Source organism: Chionomys nivalis, chromosome 5, assembly GCF_950005125.1.
Source record: "Chionomys nivalis chromosome 5, mChiNiv1.1, whole genome shotgun sequence".
NCBI lineage: Eukaryota > Metazoa > Chordata > Mammalia > Rodentia > Cricetidae > Chionomys > Chionomys nivalis.
In genome coordinates this window covers 47,342,201-47,363,868 of record NC_080090.1, presented here as the reverse complement: position 1 = coordinate 47,363,868, position 21,668 = coordinate 47,342,201, and the positions used below count along the sequence as shown (strand labels likewise).

The 21,668-nt window shown below is 44.4% G+C and overlaps 1 protein-coding gene across 5 annotated transcripts in view; it reads right to left on the bottom strand.

Annotated features, from left to right (window-relative positions):
- Window positions 1-21,668, bottom strand: part of Cadps (calcium dependent secretion activator) — a 449,091-nt gene that overhangs the window by 55,020 nt on the left and 372,403 nt on the right. For all 5 annotated transcript variants that reach the window (XM_057770611.1, XM_057770615.1, XM_057770612.1 and 2 more), the window contains 2 exons: window positions 16,919-16,993; window positions 15,934-16,017 (listed from right to left, as the gene is read on the bottom strand). In XM_057770611.1, the coding sequence (XP_057626594.1) occupies window positions 15,934-16,017; window positions 16,919-16,993 (159 nt within the window). The remainder of the gene's footprint in view (window positions 1-15,933; window positions 16,018-16,918; window positions 16,994-21,668) is intronic.

Here is a 21,668-nt window from a genome sequence, read left to right as displayed (position 1 = left end):
TATCGTAACAGGGAAGAAAAAACATTCAAGGTAAATAAAGAGCAGCTATCTACACAGGGAGCAGACAATGAAGCAAGACCAGCAGGGAGACCTGGCAAAGGCAGAGAGGGAGAAGAGACAGGCTGCCTATGCCAGGCGCTTTCCCTGTGCCAGGCAGTTCTGGGTGCCGCCACATTGACTCTCCTAGCAACCCTCTTAGCGGCAAACTGGTCACCCAACCTCTTAGGCTATTGTGGGAATTGCTCAAAGGCTGCTGTAAAGAGGCATGGTGGCCTCTCACCACATACTATACTCCCATTCCAGGGCTTTCAAGATTAGGCAAGGCCTTCAGGGTGGTATGAGCATCGAGACATGCTGACCCATGTCCTGCTGCTGCTGGAATTACCAGCTCAAAGGAACAAGCTTCTTGTGAATGGGCAGGGAGCCCAAATACCCATGTTTCAAGACTTCCTACATTTGCCCAAATTCTTGCCTCACATCCAGTTCTCAGGCTTTCGTTTTAGGGCACAAATGGAATGAAATGATAAATAATGAAATAAATACAACCTCTGTGATATGTACTTCCCTGGTCAGCCAGGGGGAAGCTATGACCCTGTCCTGAGCAGCAGAATATGGATCAGGAAAGGGTTGTGGGGAGTGCTTATTGGGATTTGAGGCAGTCCAGGCTTATAAGCAGGGGTTCTGGAGTTGGATATATGTGGCCGTGTTCTAGTTCAACCACTCACAAAACACATTTCTTAATCTCATTTTTTTTTCTGACCTGCAAAATGGGAATGATGGATCTCCTCACTGAGAGGCTGAGTTCTCCAGTCACACCCAGGGCAGGGAAGAATGATGGCTCAGCCATTACTCTCACTTCTGCTGGGGAAGCAGGTTGTCCTGCCTAATATGGCTGCATGTGGAGGTTGCTCTTCCCCTGCACTACTCAACAGCTACGTGTGATGATTGAAATGTGAACCTTTGTGCTTTAATTCAGTCCTGGTGAGCTACGGGTAGTGACGACTGAGGACAGTTTGGACAGACAATTTTTATCCTTACAAGAAGTCTTGTCAGGAGTCTAGACTCAAGACATTCACAAACACAGTTGCTGAAAAACAGGAATGGAGGGAGAAACGTGCAGCTCTATCTCTAGTTCCTACTAGAGTTTGAAGCAGATCAAAAAGGGTTTGGGTGCTGGGTGTCAGCAATCTCATTTTGTGGGGGAAACAAGAAGGAAAGGCCAATAGCTATAATTCTTAGTTCTAAAGCTACGAAGAGGAGACAGTCCTGCCAACCCTAGGAGGAGGAGGGAGAGGAAGGGGTAAAGTGAGGAAAAGTCTCACATAAGGAGGAAGGACAGGTGAGCTCCGTTTGGCCAGTCACGGACTATGCCCATGAACGAGATGTGGTGCCATGCGTCTAGGCAGGAGGTGTTGTAAAAGGAGCGCAGGCTGCTTCCCGCCACCTGGCTCCTGGCCACTTGGCTAGCTTATGCCCGAAATAATAACACAGAGATCTGTATTAATTAAATTGCTGCCTGGCCCATTGTCTCCAGCCCCTTATTGGCTAACTCTTACATATTAATTTAACCCATCTCCATTAATGTGTATCGCCACTTGACTGTGGCTTACCGGCATGAGTCTAACCAGCATCCATCTCGGAGAAGAGAGCCCTGGTGTCTGCCTCACTACCTTCTTCCTCCCAGAATTCTGTTCTGTCTTCCCGCCTACTTGCGTTTGCCCTATCAACTAGGCCAAGGAAGTCTCTTTATTTAACCAATGAAAGTAACACATAGACAGAAGACCCTCCTACACCAAGGAGGGACACAAGTCTAAGGCCAGTTAAGCTATATGGCCATTGGGGGCCACTCTAGGTCACATATCAACACCCTGTTTTAAAACATGCCAAACAAAACAAAGGAAAACAAAATGAAGCCAAGAAAACATTCACAGAAGAGTATCAGTTAGCTATAAGGTAAACGAAATGGTTTTCTAAAGAAATCTCCATCTGTCTCTGTCTCTGTTTCTTTCTCTGTGTGATGGATGCATCGGTATGGAGAGGCCAGAGATAGACTCAGTGTCCTCCTCTCTTACCCTCCACCTTCTCTTTTGAGGCAGGGTCTCTTGCTGAACCTGGAGACAGCCATTTTGATTAAACTAGCAAGACAGCAAGCTTCAGGGATCTGCCCACCTCTTCCTCATCCAACACTGGAGTTATAGATGTACATCATTTTACCCAGATTTTTCATAGGGGCTGGGGATCTAAATTCAGGTCCTCATGCTTAATCAACAGCCACTTTGCACACTGAGTCATTTCCCTAGCCCCTTGAATGGGTTCTAATGGAGCCCTCAGACAAAAATGCTAGGAGTAAGTGGAAGGTCAGAGATGTATTATTACTTTTTAAATTGAGTTCTCTATATGATTTCTTCAAAATTTTTATTAAATTTGTTTATGTATATATAAATCCATCTATCCATCCATCATCTGTCTGTCTATCTATCTGTCTGTCTATCTATCTGTCTATCTATCATCTATCTATGTATCTATCTGAGTGTATCTATCTATCTTCTATCTATGTATCTATCATCTATCTATCTGTGTGTATCTATCATCTGTCTGTCTGTGTCTATCTATCATTTATCTATGTATTTATAATTTATCTGTCTGTGTGTATCTATCCATCTATCTATCTATCTATCTATCTATCTATCTATCTATCTATCTATCTTCTACCTATGTATCTATCATCTGTCTTTATCTATCTATCTATCTATCTATCTATCTATCTTCTATCTATGTATCTATTATCTGTCTTTGTCTGTCTATCTATCTATCTATCTATCTATCTATCTATCTATCTATCTATCTATCTATCTTCTATCTATGTATCTATCATCTATCTGTATCTATCTATCTATCTATCTATCTATCTATCTATCTATCTATCTATCTATCTATCCATCCATCTATCCATGCATGCATGTATGCACGTGTGCTATGGTGGGTGTGTGACGGTCAGAGGACACCTTGTGACTGCTGGTTCTTTTCTTTTACTGTGTGCATTCTAATGTCTGAACTCAGGTTCTCAGTCTTGGCTGTTAGAGCCATCTGGCTCACTATTTTATTTTTTGAGGTATGTTTTTACATTAATTTTATGGTGAACTGTTTAAAAAGCAAAGCAAGTGCAGAACAGTGAACCCTTCAGAGGAGAAGGGCATTTTATGGGAAGGTTGCCTCTTTTTGAAAAGTAACTTTGTTGGTGCCTCTCTTCAATGGAGTCATGGCTTGGATGGAGCGTGTGCCCTCTACCAAGGCAAAAGCAACACTTGGCCACTCCCCAGCCCTAGTCTGGATGCTCGAAGTGCGTCTTGGGAAGAGGAATGTGTACCGAGTGCCAACCGAGGGACTGACTGCTTGGGTGAAACAGAATGTGTGAGTGGGTGGGATGTACTGGGACTGCGTGTGCGGGTGAGCAGTTGAGCAAGCCTCAGTGGCTCCCGCCTGGGGCCAAGTGACAATTACAGTGAAAACCCCTTCCAGTGCTTCCTGAGGACTGGAGAAAAACACCATCCTTGGAGTGCGTGTGGAATCATAGACAGCAGGATGGGTTCCCAGAGCTGTGCCACCAGAGGGGATGAAATGTCTTCATTGCTTGCCAAAGATCAAGGGCATACTGGGCCAATTGTGAAGTGCTCTAGTCCATGTGAGCAGAATAAAGGGATGCAGATCTGAGTTCTTTAAGATGAGAAGAGCTTTGCAGAAGGAAAAGGTGCTCCCTGACCAACAGCACGAAAGTCTAACGGTCCAACTGTACACTTCAAAAGAGTTAAAACAATGCATTTGGTCATGTGTGTCTTACCACAATCAGAAAAAGAAAAGCCCTCACAATGCTACATGGGCAAACACACTCATACGGCCCCTTTTCTCTGTGTGTTTTAGGGGAGGCCCATGTCTGGGTGCTGTTTTTAGATACACGAGAACTGTGACACTGGCGATTTCCCATAAGTAGTTTCTGGCTCAAAAATAATCAATTCCTTTTGGAATTGATGCTTGAGGAAAGAAGTGAAACATTATCTATATCTATACCTCTATCTATCTATCTATCTATCTATCTATCTATCTATCTATCTATCTATCTATCTATCTATCTATCTATCCATCTTTTGGAATGTTTCCTTAAGTGGCCTAGTAGTGGAGAGTACATTTTTAAAAATTTCAGGTAACAGAACACAGAATATCGGCCACATTTCAACTTTTGCTCTTATTCTCTCAGTCACTACATGTCTTCGGGAACAGCCATGCAGAAAATATGGATGGGTTTATATGTACACACACTCACACACACACATTACCTGGGTGCCTAGTTTGCTATTTTCCTTCATTAAGCCTGTTGCCTGATTTTGGGGGTGTGAAGGCTGGGTTCCAGGAGGCTGAGCTGCTCCGTGAAACACACAGCCAGGACAGAAAAGAGCTGCAATGAGAGCTTCTTTGATTTGGCAGCAAAAGACCCTCTACTGTCACACACTTCTCTGCCTCTCTGAGTCCCAGTTTCCTTATCTGTGAGTGATGGTAATCATGGTGGCCACAGCTAGGTTTTCCACAGGATAAGTTGCTCAGGATGTAGGTAAAGATTCAATGACACTACCGTAAGCAAAAAACGTTCTATTTTTTTTTTTTAACCTTCACAAACAAGACTTCATAAGCAGTTGTGTAACTATAGTGAATACTCTGGAATGCACTTCAAGGTATTCTCCAGATCTCCAGATCAAGGATTACTGCAGCTCTCTAGGGGGCCAGGGGAAGGCAAGAGAGCACTATGGCTTCTCCCCAGACATCTGCACACAAGAACACTGAGCCCTGGTGGCAGGGTTGTCAGTGAATACTTGGGTTGCCCATGTTCATAAGTCTTGGCTGTGATTTAATTCTATGTTGGCTAGTTTTATGTCTGCTTGACACAGCGAAAGTCATCTGAGAGGAGGGGACCTCAATTAAGAAAAGGCCTCCATAAGATCGGATTGTAGGCAAGCCTGCAAGGCATTTTTTAAAATTAAAGATAGATGGAGAGGGTCCAGCCCATTGTGGGCGGTGCTACCCCTGGGCTGGTGATTCTGGGTTCTATACGAAAGCAGACTGAAAAAGCCTTGAGAGGCTAGGCAGTAAGCAGCCCCTCTGTGACTTCTACATCAGCTTCTGCCTCTAGGTTCCTGTCTTTTTTGAGTTCCTGTCCTGACTTCCTTCAATGATGAACTAAAATGCAGAAGTGTAAGCCAAACAAATACCTTGCTTTTTGTTCATTGCGGTTCCTCACAGCAACAGAAACTCTAAATAAGTCAACTACTACAGGGGTAGTGAGGGTAACAGTGCTCCCACAGACTGTACCAGCACCCTACTCTTAGCCCCCACCTTTCTGTATCGCTGCTAGGGAGCTGGGCAGGAGGTGGGTGAATGTCTCTACCAAAGCACAAACATCCTATTCCACACCCTGCTCAGGAGCTGCAGATTTATTTGCAGGAGAATGACCCTGTCTGCTTTGCTGGGGCACCATGCTAGGAAAATAGATCTTGGGAGGCTATGTTCTCAACGCCCCCCCACACCCCAGGGGGATTCTGAACAGATACCTGAGCCAAATAGACCCATTTTTCCTTCCAGTGTCCCTTGCTTCTGTCCTAATCCTCCCTTCTCAGACAGGAATTTGACAGGGCTCATGGACTCCTTTAGAGCCGGCCTCTCTCCGCGCTGCTCAGCCTGAAGGATGCACACATCCTTGTACGTTTAGTCTAGCCTAGTTGAGGCTGAGCAAAGTGTCAAGTGCCCAGCTTGATGAACCTCATGCAGACAGATGAGGAGAGCAGGCTCAGGGAGGTTGAGGGACTTCCTAGAAGACTCACAGCTAGTCACGGCAGGAGCTAACCTGTCTCTTTCGCGGACACGCTTGCATCTCGGAAACTCAGAGCTGTGAATTACAAAGTCGTAATTATGTAGACGTTCCAAGCAAGCATGAAAGCTACTTGTGTTGACTAGAAGTGGGGTCATGGCCCGGCCCTGCCATGTATGGGGTTTGATTTTTCCCTTGGACATGCCTCAACAAGAAGTTGAATAGAACCCAGACTCCAAGAAGACAGGTTCCTCGTTCTGTGTCCAGCTTCAGAACAACCATGGTGCTGAGCGGGCAAAGACTCTGCTGATTCTCCTGCATAGCAACAGGTTCAAAGAGCCCCCCCCCCCCAAATGGCAGCGCTGGTGACAGTATCCTAAACAAAGGGCTCTGCTTGGGGAAACAGGATTGTTCTTGGGGAAACAAGCATAAATTCAGCATTCCTCAGTGTTGGGAGCAGTGAGATCCCAGATCCTGAATTTCTTGTAATCCCCTGATCTGAGTGCTTAGAGCTGCTCTGAGCATGAGACCTTCAGGAGTTCCTGATGGCAGAGAGTGGTTTCTGGTGGGTTTGGCTGGTGCATGGCTATCTCTATATAATCTGCCCCTGAACACAATAAAGGGGGCATTCTTGGGGAATTCAAGGATGACCCATGTCACTGTCTCTCTGTCTGTGTGTGTCTGTGTATTTTAACCTCCAGCCCCCTTGCCCAAAGCTCGTGAACTGGGTAATAGCGCACTGAGTGCAGACACGGGGGGACGCAGTGCGCGGTACCTCAGGAATCTTGTAAGGCAGATTTCTGTTTACCAGGAACCTACCTTAATATACCCTTAGAAACCAACTGCTTCCTGCAAGGGCATTGAGTTCCTAGTTCCCACTGTCCTGACTGTCATATAAAATTTGCCTGCATTTTTTTTTTGTCATTTATTCCTAAACTCTATCTCTGAGAGAATTGCTTGGCAGTTTGATCCCCAAACTTTCCACCCATGGAGCACTGTACTTCAGTGGTTTCACTGAACTCTTGCTTTACAGACACCTTGTGAATGAAGGGATCACCATGGTCACCACTGCCCCGATGCTTCACTTCTCTCTAGGACTCCTATATTTGAACTTGAAGTAGAGTGTGTGTGTTTGTGGCAATGTGCCAGAGATCAACTTCAAGTCTGTTCCTTGGATGCTGATGGGCTTGTTTTAACCCGTGTTCCTGAGACCCATGGTTCACCGGTTAGGCTAGGGCTGGCTGGTCAATGAACCTCAGAGCTGTCTGCCTCTCCAGGGCTGAGAAGCATGTGGTACCATCCCTGGCTTTGCCATGGCTACTGGAGATTGATATGAGGTTCTGACACTTGTACAGCCAGCCCTACTGACTGAGCCATCTCCCCAGTCCTCAGGCTATGGATCATGTCTGTCAGTACCTACCACACTCACGCTCTAGGTCTGTTGCGTAACAGAGATTTTTCTTCTTGCTCCCCTCTTCTTCTAAAGTGAAGGCACAGGAGGTTTCTGTGAATGGGAGGGGGCATGCAGTGTGCTCGCCTTCTCTGGCCTCACTTCCGGTCCGCTGACACATGGGGTGGGTAGAAAAGTTTCTGTGCATTCAAACTCCTAGAACCTGTCCCACTTTCTTGTACCTATAGCTCAGGGCCCATTTTTGGTTTATGTACTGGGCATCCCTCTTCTGATTAACTTGGGAGTAAACTTTTTAATGGCACAACCCCCCTCCATTTTTACTGTAAATGGGAAATCAGTGTCACTCTAGATAAGAGAAAGGGTTAAAGTAAATAAATAAATAAAATATACACATAACATGAAGTCATTAAATCTAGGCAGACATGTTTGCTTGCTGAGAGAGTTGAGCTGAGCTCCCCGCACCCCCAGACACACGTAAATGTTAGGGACGTATAAAATGTGGTCAGATTAAGTAGAAACATTATATTTGATATAAAGATAGAGGTGAAAAGAGGGTTCAGATAAAACGACCCTCTCACATATGGTTGGGGTACTTAATGCCAAATTTTTATAGTATCTAACACTGACACCATCTTAGCTACAATGTAGTTACATCCTATGCCTGATTCATCTCTGCCTCCCTCTAAAAAGACAATAATAACATAACACCAAAACAGTAACAGCAAACAAATTTCTTCTTGGTATGTTGGCTAATATTGATAGTACGGAAAACCCACCATGGTCAATTTCAGGTGGCTCATATAACAATATAAATGTGGACACTGGAAGCAGCAAAGAACATTGGATCTTATTAGCAGTGGGAACCAAGCAGACAGTGCCAACACTGGAAACACTAAGTCAGAAAGTCTCAGATGTTCTCTTTATTAATTTACTATAGGTAATAATGTCTAGGATACATGTGTGTATGTGTGTGTGAGACATAAATACATACCTATATGTTTGCCAAATACATTATTTAGAAAAAATTTCAGACAGGCATTATGTAGCTCTGGCTATCTTGGAACTTGCTATGCAGGCCAGGCTGGCCTTGAACTCACAGAGATACTCCTGTCTCTGCCTCCCAAGTACTGGGATTAAAGACATAAACCAACATGCCCAACTAAAAGTCTTTTGCCTACATTTCCTGGTTCAGTAATTTACTTACAGAAATCATTTAAAACATGGTGGCTGACTGAGTAATGATTGTAATTAGTGAGACACATTAATCCACTAATTTATCTATGTATCTATTTGTCTATCTATCTATCTATCATCTATCTATCTATCTATCTATCTATCTATCTATCTATCTATCTTCTACCAACTTTCAACTATCAGCTTTCTCTCTCATGTCTGTCTATCCTTCCATCCAAATATACTTATCTTTCTCTATTCTGTCATCTATATATGTCTGTCTGTCTATCTGTCTGTCTGTCTATCTGTCTGTCTGCATCTCAGTTTTCATCTGTAAATTTTTTCTCTCATGTCTGTCAATTTTTCCATCCAAATATACTTATCTCTCTCTCTCTCTCTCTCTCTCTCTCTCTCTCTCTCTCTCTCTCTCTCTATCCATCCCTATTACCTCTCTTTTGGAGGCTCAAACTCAGGGCCACATACATGCTAGCCAAGCACTCTAATACCGATCTAAATCTCAGCCCTAACCAATATTTTTACTAATTGAGAAGTGTCCTAAAGACTATGTATAAGTGAAAGACAAAGGTTTAAATACACTAAGTGTGATGGAAAATACCTTTGAGGTCAAAATTCCGGACACAGAAATGAACTAGAAGGTGAATCCTCACAATATGGCTTCCTGATGTATGTTAAGAAGTTTGGGCTGAGAGGAGAACTGGCTAGCACATTAAGGAACACTGCTGAAATATTCAGATTGGGTTGCTTCAACTTCCTTACTGTTCTTGGTATACTGATGTCCAGGGTTAGAAGTGCTATTACATGAAAGGTCTATGGTTCCTTCTGTATCCAGTTGTTCTAGGATTTCTGTGATACTGACACCAGCAGTTTCACACTGCAGATAACAGAACCTCATCTCAGAAGTGGCCAATGGCCTGTCAATTTCTCTCAGCTCGTCCTTTGCCATCACTCTCTAAATGTCCCGCAACAAGCTCCCACTGTTACAGAGGCCACGGTGGACTCCATAACCTCCAACTAGCCTACTTGACACTGCACAAAAAGTCATTAGGTATTTCTTTTATAATGGAATTTCTGTGAGCTGCCTGCTCTACACCTGAGAGTCTGAAAAAAATACTGTATCTGTCTCTTGTTTGTTTTCAAAGGCTATTTTCTTTTCCCAGAGAATATCAGAGGAGTCAGCTAACTTCAGATGCGTATCTTTTTCTTCCATAAGTTGCTCTGGTCAGCAGGTGTGTTAATTGTCAGTTGTACTTTCAAGGCAGCAGCCTGAAATGAGGCTACCCTACCAGGAGTTCAACTCTTATACCACAGACCCCAAAGACCAAAGCCAAACTCTGAAATATTGAGAGGTGGCAAGTGAAATAGACTAGCAGAAGACAGGGGTGGTCTGTGCTTCTAAGCTCAGGGATCTGGCTGGGCACAGGGCTTTTGTTAGTTCATGATGAGCAAAATGAACTAGGAAAGTACATAGGGCTTTTAAAGTCACCTTCCAGTGGCAGCTCACAGGGTCAGAAGATCACACCTTGCCACTGACGTCTACCAGGGAGCTGATCTCTGTGCCCTGTCTCAACCACATCTGTGCTTTGCCAGGTCAGATGCTGATTCTCTTTGCAGCTCTAGTTTAAGAGTCATTCCTGGGGCGGGGGTGATGGCTCAAGTAGTGATGGAAACAAGGGAACCTGAGTTTGTGTCCCCAGAACCCATCTACCAAAATATGGGTACGGCAGTGTTCATTTCTACCGAAAGAGAGAGAGAGAGAGAGAGAGAGAGAGAGAGAGAGAGAGAGAGAGAGAGAGAGAGAGATCAGCTGGCCTGGGCACCTGAAGTTGTCCCGTAGCTCCCATGTGCACACACTTATCTGCAGACACATCTGCATCCCTCCATACAGGACCATGTCCACATCCCTCGAGTAATTTTCTCCATTGATCTCTGAAGAAGAGGTGGAGTGTCTTTGCTCTATGATTCCTTTGCACTGACTACTTTCCCTCTCTGTGAACAATAATGATGCTTGTGGTTGCTAATGGGTAACGTATCTCCATCACGCACACAGCAAGAGGCCTGGGCTCTCTCATTTATGACTGGGCCCCTCGTACCCAGCATGTAGCATGGACTCGAAAACGGATGATTAAAGGACCAAAATAATACCTGAAATTTTGTAGGAGCACAAAGGCAGTGCATGGGTGATATCTCCAAACAGGATGGTTAGAATAAATTATCTATAAAGTAATTGTGCTGCCCAGATTTTATTGTTCTATTATTTAGTGTGAGTACTGTACGTATGTGTGTGTGTGTGTGTGTGTGTGTGTAGGCCAGATGTGGTTATGGGGTATTCTCCTCCACCAGTCTCTGTCTTATTCCTTTGAGGTGGGATCTCACCATAAACCCAGAGCTCACGTATCTTGGATCAGCTTACATTTAGCATGCTTCAGTAACTCTCCTCTTTCTGCCCCATCCAATGCTGGGTTTGCTACGTGGGTGCTGGGATCTGAACTCATATCCTCAAGGTTGTGTAGCAAATGCCCTTAACCACTGGACTATCTCTTCAGCCTCCCTCCCCGACTCCCCGAAACAGTTATATCCTCTACTTAGGAATAAAGTAATGGTGGGTCTTCGAGGCATCACTGGGTGACATCGTTAATGGGTTCTGTAATCTAGGTAATTATTGTGGCCATAATAAAAGAGTAACTTAAAATATTCACATGAGTTTTGGAGACTAACTCAGCAGGCCTCCTCTACAGCATGGGAGTCAGAGCTGAAGCTATGGCTCAGCCTGGCTATGAGGAGGAAGGGAGAAAACGCACGGAGAACACTCATTTCAGAATCAGTAAGTTTGTTCTGACACTCATGCCTGCAGCTGCATAGGAGGCAGGACATTCCACTTGCTGCATTAGCCAACTGGTCCGACTCACAAGAATCCAGCAGTTGATAACTTGACACTCTTAGCCTTTGACGATGGATGAGTCTGAGCCACTTGTCACCAGTCCGCATCTTAAAAAGCCACCTCTCCCACTCCGGGTGCTTTCTAAAGCTAGAGCAAAACTGGAGCACCGAGAAAACCTGAGCCAAGGGCTATGCACCCTCGCCCTGTTCTAAACCTCCAACTGCCTCCGCGACCACAGTTCCCTCTGGACAGACCTGTCTCAAGGTGTTCCTCGAGAAAGCTGTCCCTGTTGCTTAGGGGAACAGACCTAGCCTTTGTCACCATTTTTAGAGGGATGAACTATTTTACCTTTGCTTCACTCACAAGTTGAAAAACCACTTGATTCCTGGCGAGAAGCAAAATCCAGCCGCTGCGAGCACTTGGAGACTGGTAAGGTTGGACACACAGTAGGACTTAGGCTCTTTGCAGTCTCGAAATGATTTCTTTTCCTTCCTATTCCCAGAAAGCTTCTGTGATGTTCTGTAAGTAACTGGGATGGATGTGTTTGGAAGAGCTGTATCTGGCTGAAATCCAGGTGACTTGGAGGATCTGATGTCCCTGTGCTTTGGGTATGGGAATGGGAGTTAGACCATCCTATGTCTGTCTTCACCCCACTGTGAAGCCAGTGGAGCTTAGTGACAGGAACGCTCAGGTGGACCTGGGGTGGGGGCTCGATCTCTCTGAACCTTGGTTCCAACATTTTTTTTTAAAGGGTGTTGGTAGAATGGATCACTCAGAGAGTCCCAGAAACATATTCAAAGCACTTACTTAGTCTGTGCCAGGCAATCAGCAAGTACTTAAGGAACAGGAGTTAAGCTCCTGGACTTATTTTTAGATGTCTGGATTTATCTACCATAGCAAAGGCAGCTAAAACGTAGGAGATGGGACATTGCTCTTGGGTTACCCAGCTCTATGCTAAGGGGCTGAGCTGAGCTTCCTTACCCAGGTCTTTCTCTTTGGGGTTGCCTTTTTCTCTGGACTCCTCTTTAAGCTTGTCTGACACAAGCTTGTCTGTACAACACATCACATCACAGTTCTTGGACCTTTCCCCTTTGACCTCTCCAACTCAGTCTCCGTCTCCCAAACCTGGCTACTCTACCCCATGCTGTCTTCATGTTTATTGTAACTCATGCACTTGCTCCATTGCTTTGTAGCCACTGGTGGCTACCGCTCCTGGGAATATTTCCTTCCCTTCCTCTTTGCTCTTTCAGCTGGCTCTGAAATTTCTGTTTCTGATTGTGATTGTGTGGTTGTCCTGGTAGAAATAATATCTTCCCCCACTTTCCTCTTTACTCAGCTTGTGCCTTAGGCAATGCTTCCTTCCCCTTGGTCATTCATGCTTCTCCTTTCTCACTGCCTGGCTCCATCAACAAATGTAAACTCCAAAAGGCGGAGAGTATCTTTTGGAGCATTGCTGTGACCCCATCACCTACCCAACCTATCAGTTCTCTGTAAAGAGACGCTGCGTGAATGAGTGGGTCCCAGGACCAGCTCTGCTGCTGACCCCTGGACAAGGCTGAGCAAAGTATTTGAATGATAAGGGGTAAAATATTTGAAGGATCTGGGTACCTACTTGCCCTGCCTTTTGGCCTCCTAAAAGAACAGCATGAAGCTACCCACAAGCCAGAGACCTTTCCAAAGACTCAGCTGCCATAAAAGCACATCTTGCAGGCAAGGGGAATGGGTGGATAGTTGCTAACTATACCTTCCAACTGGGCTGATCTTTGAAAAGTTCGAGAGGCACCCGCCTCCCTCAATCCCGGGCTGCTACTGCTGCTGAGGCCCCTGAAGGAGGAGAGGAGGGTGCGCTTGGGCGCCTCTTGGGCTGGCACGAGGAAGCCACATCTCATCCGCCCTCCTCCCCCAGCTCCTCTCCAAGAGAGGAAGCAATGCAGATGGAGATGAGAAATAAATATTCCTGCCTGCTCCGCGCCACTGCAGACGTTTTCCAGAATGTCTGGCTTGGACCACGAAATCAAACCCACCCAGGAAAGGAGGCGCTCAGCAGGAGAAAGAGGGGGGACAGGGTGGCATATCTGTCGATGAGCGTCAGCTTTCTGGGGGGCCGAGCACATGGCTCCTCTTTGGCAGCCCTGCTGCGGTGGGGATGTGGTAAGTGCACAGTAACGCTCGAAGAATGGCACGAGAAAAATGGGAGCCGAATTAAAGGGAGGCACGCCAGACTGCACAGGCGCCACACCTCTGTCCTGGGTCCTGGAATACACAGCTGCTTTCCACACTTGTTCCCCGCATATCTCGTTTACTGCCTCCCCCTTTCCCCTGCCCCCCTTACCACTGCCCCCACCCTTTCACCTCTATTCCATTCCTGGGAAGTTAACACCACTGGGCTGCCAGCATCCTTCAAAGGCCCTCTGCAATTTAGGCAGGAACTCAGGATGCATGTGTGGAGAGATATTCTTGCCACCTCTAAGTTCAGCTCCCCCTCTCTAATACTGGAATCCTGGCAGAATGGAGGCTGCAAATGAGAAGTGGGTGCTTGTGGCCATGGGATGGCCAAGTACGTGGGAGGAGCGTTACCAAGGAGGGACGTTCCAGGCCCGGCACAGGTCTGGAATGTTCTGGGTATGACAGTGTCTTCGCTGGGTATGCCTCTAGGCTGTAAAATGTCTTAGGAAGGATGAGAGCATGGGAAGCGGAGGTGCAAAGCCACCACGGGACACTTTGGTCTGGGTTTCTCACTCTCCCCGGGGATTCCTGGGATCCCTGAATTCTTCATCTGGCTGCTACTGAGCCAGCTGCGAACAAATCTTTTGGAAAGTTCATCTCAGAGAAGGGTCTTGGCTGGAGCTAAAGTGGAAGCAACAAAAAGCAAAAGGGCCTTCCTGGGTCATCAGTTCAAATACACTACAGTGAAAACATTGGCTCAAAATGAAGTCTTAAAGCAAGTGTCTTCTCTGGGCATTAGGAGGAGTTTGCAGAAATCTTGTGCTTAGTTCCACCCCCTTCCTCATCGTTTCCACAGTTGCAGTGAGGAGCCCTTGTCTATTTCCAACTCATGTGGCCTGAACCCTTCTCTGTGGGTCTTTCCCACTCATGAGCCCGCCCATCTGCCTTCCAGTGTCAGGCATTTGACAGCGGGATCCCACTCTCTCCAGAAGCCACCCGGGGTGGCAAATGGGCAGGGGAGTTGGTTTCATGTCCCTGCTCTACATATTGCTATGTGACCTCGGAACAAATGACTCCCCCTCTGTGGGTCTTGGTTTCTTTCTTTGTCAAAGGAGTGGGATAGGCAGATTCCTTCCCAGAGATGACACATTACAGATAATTTTGCAGAGGAAAGTTGCACGCAATATTCCTTTGCATTGTCTGCTTCCCAATCCGCCCTTGACAGTGAACTCTCGGTCTGAAGACCATCATACTCCTGGATTAACTCATCCTTATGTTTTGGAAGGTCACATCACACATCAAAACAAGCTGGGCATATTGATAGGTGGATACTATCTAGTAACTAAAATGCCACCAGTCAACATTGGTTGGAAAACACGAATGGAGGAGAGGACCAAAATAGGTTATATTGTTTATTTACTCATTTTTAGGACATGTCTGTAAAGAAGTTGTATGCAGGTATGATTGTAATTTATCATGATCATATTCATTACTTGTTATTAGTAGTAGATGCCTTTTATCGAGTCTTACCTAATAAGCTAAGACCATGATGCTTTCACCTGTGGCATTATGGTAATACTATGGAATTATGGGAGATATTATCCACTGCCCATATCCTTCCAGGTGAGGAAACTCGGGCTCAGAGACCTAGTGAGGCTCACACAGCTTGTCAGTATTACAGAAGAGACTTGAACTCATGTCTGTGGGACTCCAAAGATGAGGAATTCTACCCGTGATACTTAACTTTTGGTCTTGGCCTTACCTCATTTTAGCACAGAACTAGAACCTCAAAGAATTTGGAAAGGCTATGTCAGCAGCTTGGGAGGATATAAACACAAACAGCTCCTACACCCAGGCAGGCAGAACCGGAGAAGTCCTTGTTCAGAGGAATTCCACGGGCTGCAAGCACTCCTCCTGTATGGACCCCATGTTTCAACTCCCGTAGACTGGGGCTGAGTACTGAGCAGATCCACTTGGAAAAGCAGCCTCCTTGCTCTATGAGGTCTGGACTTGAAATGTATGTAAATAACTTGATTAAGAAAAAAATGTAACTAGGAGAGCAGGGACCATCAAAAAAGGCACCTGCAGTTTCAGCTGAGCTGAAGGCACATACAATCATTTGTCATATACAATCCCTAAATGTATTTTTTTAGTAAGAATGGTGGCCCTCACTGCATTCCTGCCACAGCCCTGTGGGGAAAAGGCAGGCTACTCTGGATGTGTGTGCATACGGTGCATCCACAAGGGCACAGAACCGAGAGTTTGTGTGCCGTTACTGCCTCTTCTCCAGCGTTAACACGCCACATTCCTGGTGGAATGGAAACAACACACACTGCCGCCCGGAAACAAAACCACACAGGACTTCTCACCCAAGCAGAAAAACAGCTGAACTCAAACAACAACCAGGAAATCGGGATGCTCTTTCCTTACCGTAAATGACAGAAAAGAAGAAAACAAAGTCCCCTCGTCATATCTGGATAACTTCGCCAGGACACCTTCCAGAATCGTTACAAACTGGTAAGACAGCAAAGAGGAAAAACTATTACTTCAGATTACAATTGATTTACAAGAAAGAGCAACATGTCCTTGCCACTCAGAGGCTAGGACTCAGCCCCCTACTCGTTTCTGCATTCCATTTTTTTTTTAAACTCTCACTTTGGAGAAAGGAAAAGGCTGCCGTTGCACGGCAATATTTGACTTATCCGGCTTTCTCTTCATTATTATGTGATTGCAAATACGGAGTGTTACAGAAGTGCAAAGTGACAAAATATTATTGCGTTGCATATAGCATGCGATAATATTAAATGCACTTTTTCAAAATCCCAAACTGCGCAAAGCAGTCTTTACATTACATATTAGCACTACATTTAATCCAATCTATTTTTATTTGTATTTTATCAGTAATTTGGGGGAAACAGAAGTTTAGCACTGGCAAATATAAATGTCTTCCCATTCAGCATTACTTAGTTAAAATTCTATAATTCATGAGGGTGACTGAAATAGCTTTATCTGACTTTTCTGTTTTATTATGACTCTCACTGCATGTGAAACTCGAGGGAAAGGGGTTTTCGGGATGGCAGAATTCCTTATTACCGCTTCACTTTCCGTATTTTAAAATCTAACTTTGTCAGTGCTGAGAAACAAAACAAACATTTCCTGCATAACCTAGTGCGACGTTTGGGGACACATTCTTATTAAGTTAACATATGCCGTCTCACCAATTGATCTTCACACAGCTCAGGAACATCAGAAAATGCTCGCAAGCTGGGGCTGGGTGATGTACAATCTCGTTTCTTGAGAGATGTGAGCACCCAGCTCAACTTTTTTTTTTTTTAACGTGTTACATTTTAATGGAAATGCAGACACAACAAAGAAACGCTCACAACGCCCCCTTTCACCTGAAGCCGAAGGTTACCTTTGCCACCAAGAGTGTGATCATTTCTTTAACCGTTTCTTCAATGAGTTCATCTATTTTTGAATGGTATTGATGCTAAAGAAGACAGAAAGACACATTTAGCATGTCAGGGAGGCTGACAGTGCTGCGTGCGGTCATGGCTTTTAGACTATACGATCTATAAATAAAGCCCGACTTGCAGACCTAGCTTGCTCCCACAGTCCTAGAAGCAGCTCTAAGATTCTGACTTCTGGTCTTTGACAGAGAGAGACCCAAAGAGCTTAGAAAAACATCATCACGCTCATTGTTCCTCATCTAAGGCTTCAGGTGCCTTTGATGTGTGTGGGCCCATATACACAGCAGCACACGTGGCCGGCTTAATGGCCTGGCAGTGTGTTGAACTGGATTTTACAAAGCTTGATTCAATAATAATCTAGTACATTGGGAAGGGGAATGGTATTTCTTGGAAATTGCTGGGGGATGTAACTCCAGCAATTTTGGCTATCCCTCCAAAGGGAATTTGACTAAGACAATGATCTTGCAAAAACCTGCTAGGTACTTTGGGTGTATGCCTCAGAGTACATCAGTTTTAACTACAGTCTTGACTCAGTCCAGATAAAATGTCTCTTTCTAAGCCATTGTGATAAGCAACACATTTGTTTTCCTTTTCTTTCTGTTCAGCAACAAGCAGACCCAGGCTAGACCTTCTGCTGAGGCTGTAGCTAAGTTTTTCCAATCATTTTCCAAACTGGTGCTGTCGATTAAATTTAAATAGTAATGTGAAAACAAACCCCCACAAACAAAAATCTGCTTAAATGCCAGGGGAAAAGGAAAAGCAATTTCAACACAAATTATTATATGCCAGCTCCTTGACATTTATTAGAACAGTTTAGTATCCATTTGAATTATTTTGTATTTCCGTAACACAAAAACAATAACACAAAAAAACATTGTTATTTGGAAAGGAAAAATGCACTTACCCACTCTTTAGCAAACTTTCAGAAGGATGATTAATTAGGAACCAAAAAAAAAAAAAAAAGAAAAGAAAAAGGAACAGTGCAAATAAAAACCAGGACAAAAGGACACATGAGAAGATGAAAATTAAATAAAGTATCATCAGAAAGCTATGCGAACACAGAGATAAGACATAGGACGTGTGGCAATACTCTGGTTGCTGGCAAGCAGGATGATTGAGCAGGAGCAAGGAGATGAGAGATTGGCTTGGACCTGGAGGGCCTGGACGGTGTCCCAGTGAGAGGGCAGAAGCCATACTGCCTTCATATCGAGCTCAGTTTCCTCATCTGTAAACCTCCAACAGGTGAGAGCTCTAAGACCTGGACCCGGAAGCACGAAAGCTAATACAGACTGCTGATTTCCACATGGGGCTAAGCAAGCCTCAGTGAATATGTGTTAGCTCCCTGTTTAAAAATAGCCAAGAAAGACATGATGGCTCCCTCCCCCAACCCCACCCCTGTTTAAAGAAGTGGACATTATAAGTACCTCAACTTGACTATTCTATGTTTTTCTGTTGATTTCCACATATCAAGACATCAGATGTGTTCATAATGGATGTAACTATATGACAATAAAGAACAAAGCAGAACTTAACAACAACAACAACAAAAACGTTTGGCTGGTCTGTTTCAGTTACATAACATTACTTAAGAATTCAATGCCCAAGCCCTTTTCTGGCAATCAGATTTGTAGAGCTATTTTGAAGATCTATGAGTTTCTAGAAACGAAAACATTTTGCCAACTGTAGTTGCAATCCAAATACTATCATGTGGTCAAGTTCCTTGAGTAGCCACAAAGGGCAGAGAAGGAACCAGGTCATCACAGAGGCAACCTCCTCCTCCCTTCAGTTGACTGGAGGAGGAAAAAGAAGCAAATGGCCCATGGTGTTTTGTCCTGATGAATCAGAACCCCTGTTGGCCACACTGCCAGATTCAAGAAAAATTTACTTGTAAATAGCATAAACCCGCAGCTTAAAAAAAAAAAAAAAACAAGTAAAAGACTCCACAGAACTCTGTACCAGAATCACAAAGAAAGATGTTAAAGCAAAAGAATATGGGAATATTGACAGTCTTCCAAACACATTTTTAGTATTGAAATAAGACCCAGAATCAGATCCTCACTTTTGGTTCTCATGTGACTGACTTGCCCCACGAGCTTTCCTTTGGATTGCTACACATGAGTCACGTTTATTAAATTCATTAGGGCATGATGCTTAGCCGGAAGAGCTAAGCACGAGATGAAGCAATGCACGAGAGGCTTTGGACCGAGCAAAGAGCACCGACAAGAATAGACACACTCTCTTAACAACCTTGGTGGAAGTGGTAAAATGGAAACAGATGGCAATTGTCCTCCGTACGCTAGGACAGGGTAAGGTCTGTGTCTTGTGTCTAAGGGCTTAGTGAGGAACAAGCCCTTCCGTGTGGAAACAAGTTAGGGACACCATAGCCTATTAGGCATGATATACCTTCATGTGCTGATTCCATGTAGTCCCACTATCTCCCCTGATCATAACACTGTATATATAAGTATTATGACCTTCCTGTTCTAATAAACATCTTATCCTGCTTATAAAGTAAAGCAGGATGTGTGTGTGTGTGTGTGTGTGTGCACTTACACATTTGCTTGTGGAGGCCAGAGGACTGTCTACAGGTCTTTCATTGGCCTGGACACATACCGCCATCCCTGGCGTTTTATGTGGGTAACAGGGATTGAATGCAGAACCTCAGACTTACATAGCATCTGCTCTATGAACTGAGCCATCTCCTCACTTAAAATGTTTTAATATGGTTATTTTTGCCTCTTTGCTCCAGGGTCAGCTTGAGCATGGGATCTCTGTCACTTTGCTTTCTCACCGCTGTAGTAGGACTAGAATTACATTCTGAATGTAAAACTGACCTTGACTTACCCAAGCACTGACATAATACATGAATATACAGTTGAGAAAGTATGTGGAGTTGGCCTGTTGACTCATGCCTGGAATCCTAGCATTTGGTGGGAGAAGAAAGACTGTTATAAGTTGGAGGCCAGTGTGGGGTAAAGAGTAAGACTTTGACTCAAAAAAAAGAAGAGGAAGAAGAAAGGAAGGAAGGAAGGAAGAAAAAAGAAGAAAGAAAAAGGGGATTGCTACATAGTCATATCACTACTTCCCTCATCAGTCCGTGACTACATGGCTGTGCACATTTCTTTAAACACTCTTCAGCTCTATACACTGCATGCAATTATGCCTTCATAGTGACTCTGTGCCTCATGTCACTGAGTGCTAAATATCAAAGAATTCCCCATTGCTATTCAGGCGATGGCAAAATCCACACACCTGTTGCCGGATCTTCCTGCCATAGGTCATGTATTGGACTAACTTGCTTTTCTGAACAATAATGAGCTCCCCCTCCCACCACTCTTGGCTCTTTCTGGGGGTGATCTATTATTGTTCAGTGCAAATGGGAAGCCTGCATGCACAGAGGAACCTTCCAGTTGCCATCTTCCCTGCTAGCTCTTGTCACGACGCCCTTTGCAAATTGCCTTGCTTTTCCATTCTACCTGCAGCCTAGATGGTTCTGCACCTTCTAAGTCTCTCCGTGACCTGTTGGGTCCACTTGGCCCAGGTCCTGAAATAATGGTGGTAGTAGCTCAAAGATACATTGGTCCTCAGGGCATGAGAAGAGGGGGAAGTTCCTGCAGATCCAGGATTACTACGTGAGAAGCATCTCACTTGACTTCCTGCGCTGCACATTTTGCCTTGTGGAACAGATTGTGTGTACATTATCTTTCTGTGAAGACCATCTGACCTCGGAAACGAGATGAAAACACACTAGGCCAAGTGAGAAACTATTTAATATACAATTTCCCCTCTATTGGTACTTCACAAATTTTAATGAAAAAAATAAATATTTAAGATGGAAAAGTATGGTGAGCAAATGTCTCAACAGCTGCCTTTAGATGAGACTTTCTCCCGGCGGTGAGAATCAGGGAGTGATTGTCATACTGGAGACTGCATCCCCTTGCTAGTGAGGCATAGTTCAAAACAGGCCAAGGGAGTGTGGTCCAGGTGGTGGTCAGAAGTAGAAACGAGATCTGTAATACAGGCTTAAATGGTTGATATTCCAAAGCACAGCCCACATGAAAATGTAAGTCAAGTGGTTTCCAAGCATTCATATCTCAATTCTAGAATCTTCCTAGTCATCCTTAATCAAGCCCCCTTTAAAAAAAAAAATCCAGTTTTACTTTAGAGGTAAATTTCAACCATCATTCTGTGAAATATGGATCATTTCACGTGACTTCCCTTTGAAGTTCTGTTCCAGGTGACAGCCACCGTGCCAGGCTACTGAGAAGCAGTTCCATGACATCTGGTTTTAGCCTGACCATTTTAGCTACATTAGGAGGCTTCACTTCCCACAAGCTGCTCATTTAGGTGCTTCTGGCTTATTTTACTTAGAAGAAAACACTGACAGGCCTTTCTAACATGATTTCTAACAGTATCCTTAGGGGAAGAACAAACAATTAGAACCCAGTGTTAGATAAATCCTTCATATAGGTATTTAGTTTGGATATATATATATATATATATATATATATATATATATATATATATATATATATATTTACTTCTGGGAAATACATGTACAAACATTAAAATTATTTTCATTTAAAATGTGCTGAGTTGGGGTTGGAGAGATTGCCCAATGGTTAAAAGCACTGACTGCTCTTTCAAAGAACCCAGGTTCAGGTCCCAGCACCCACATGGCACCTCACAAGTGTC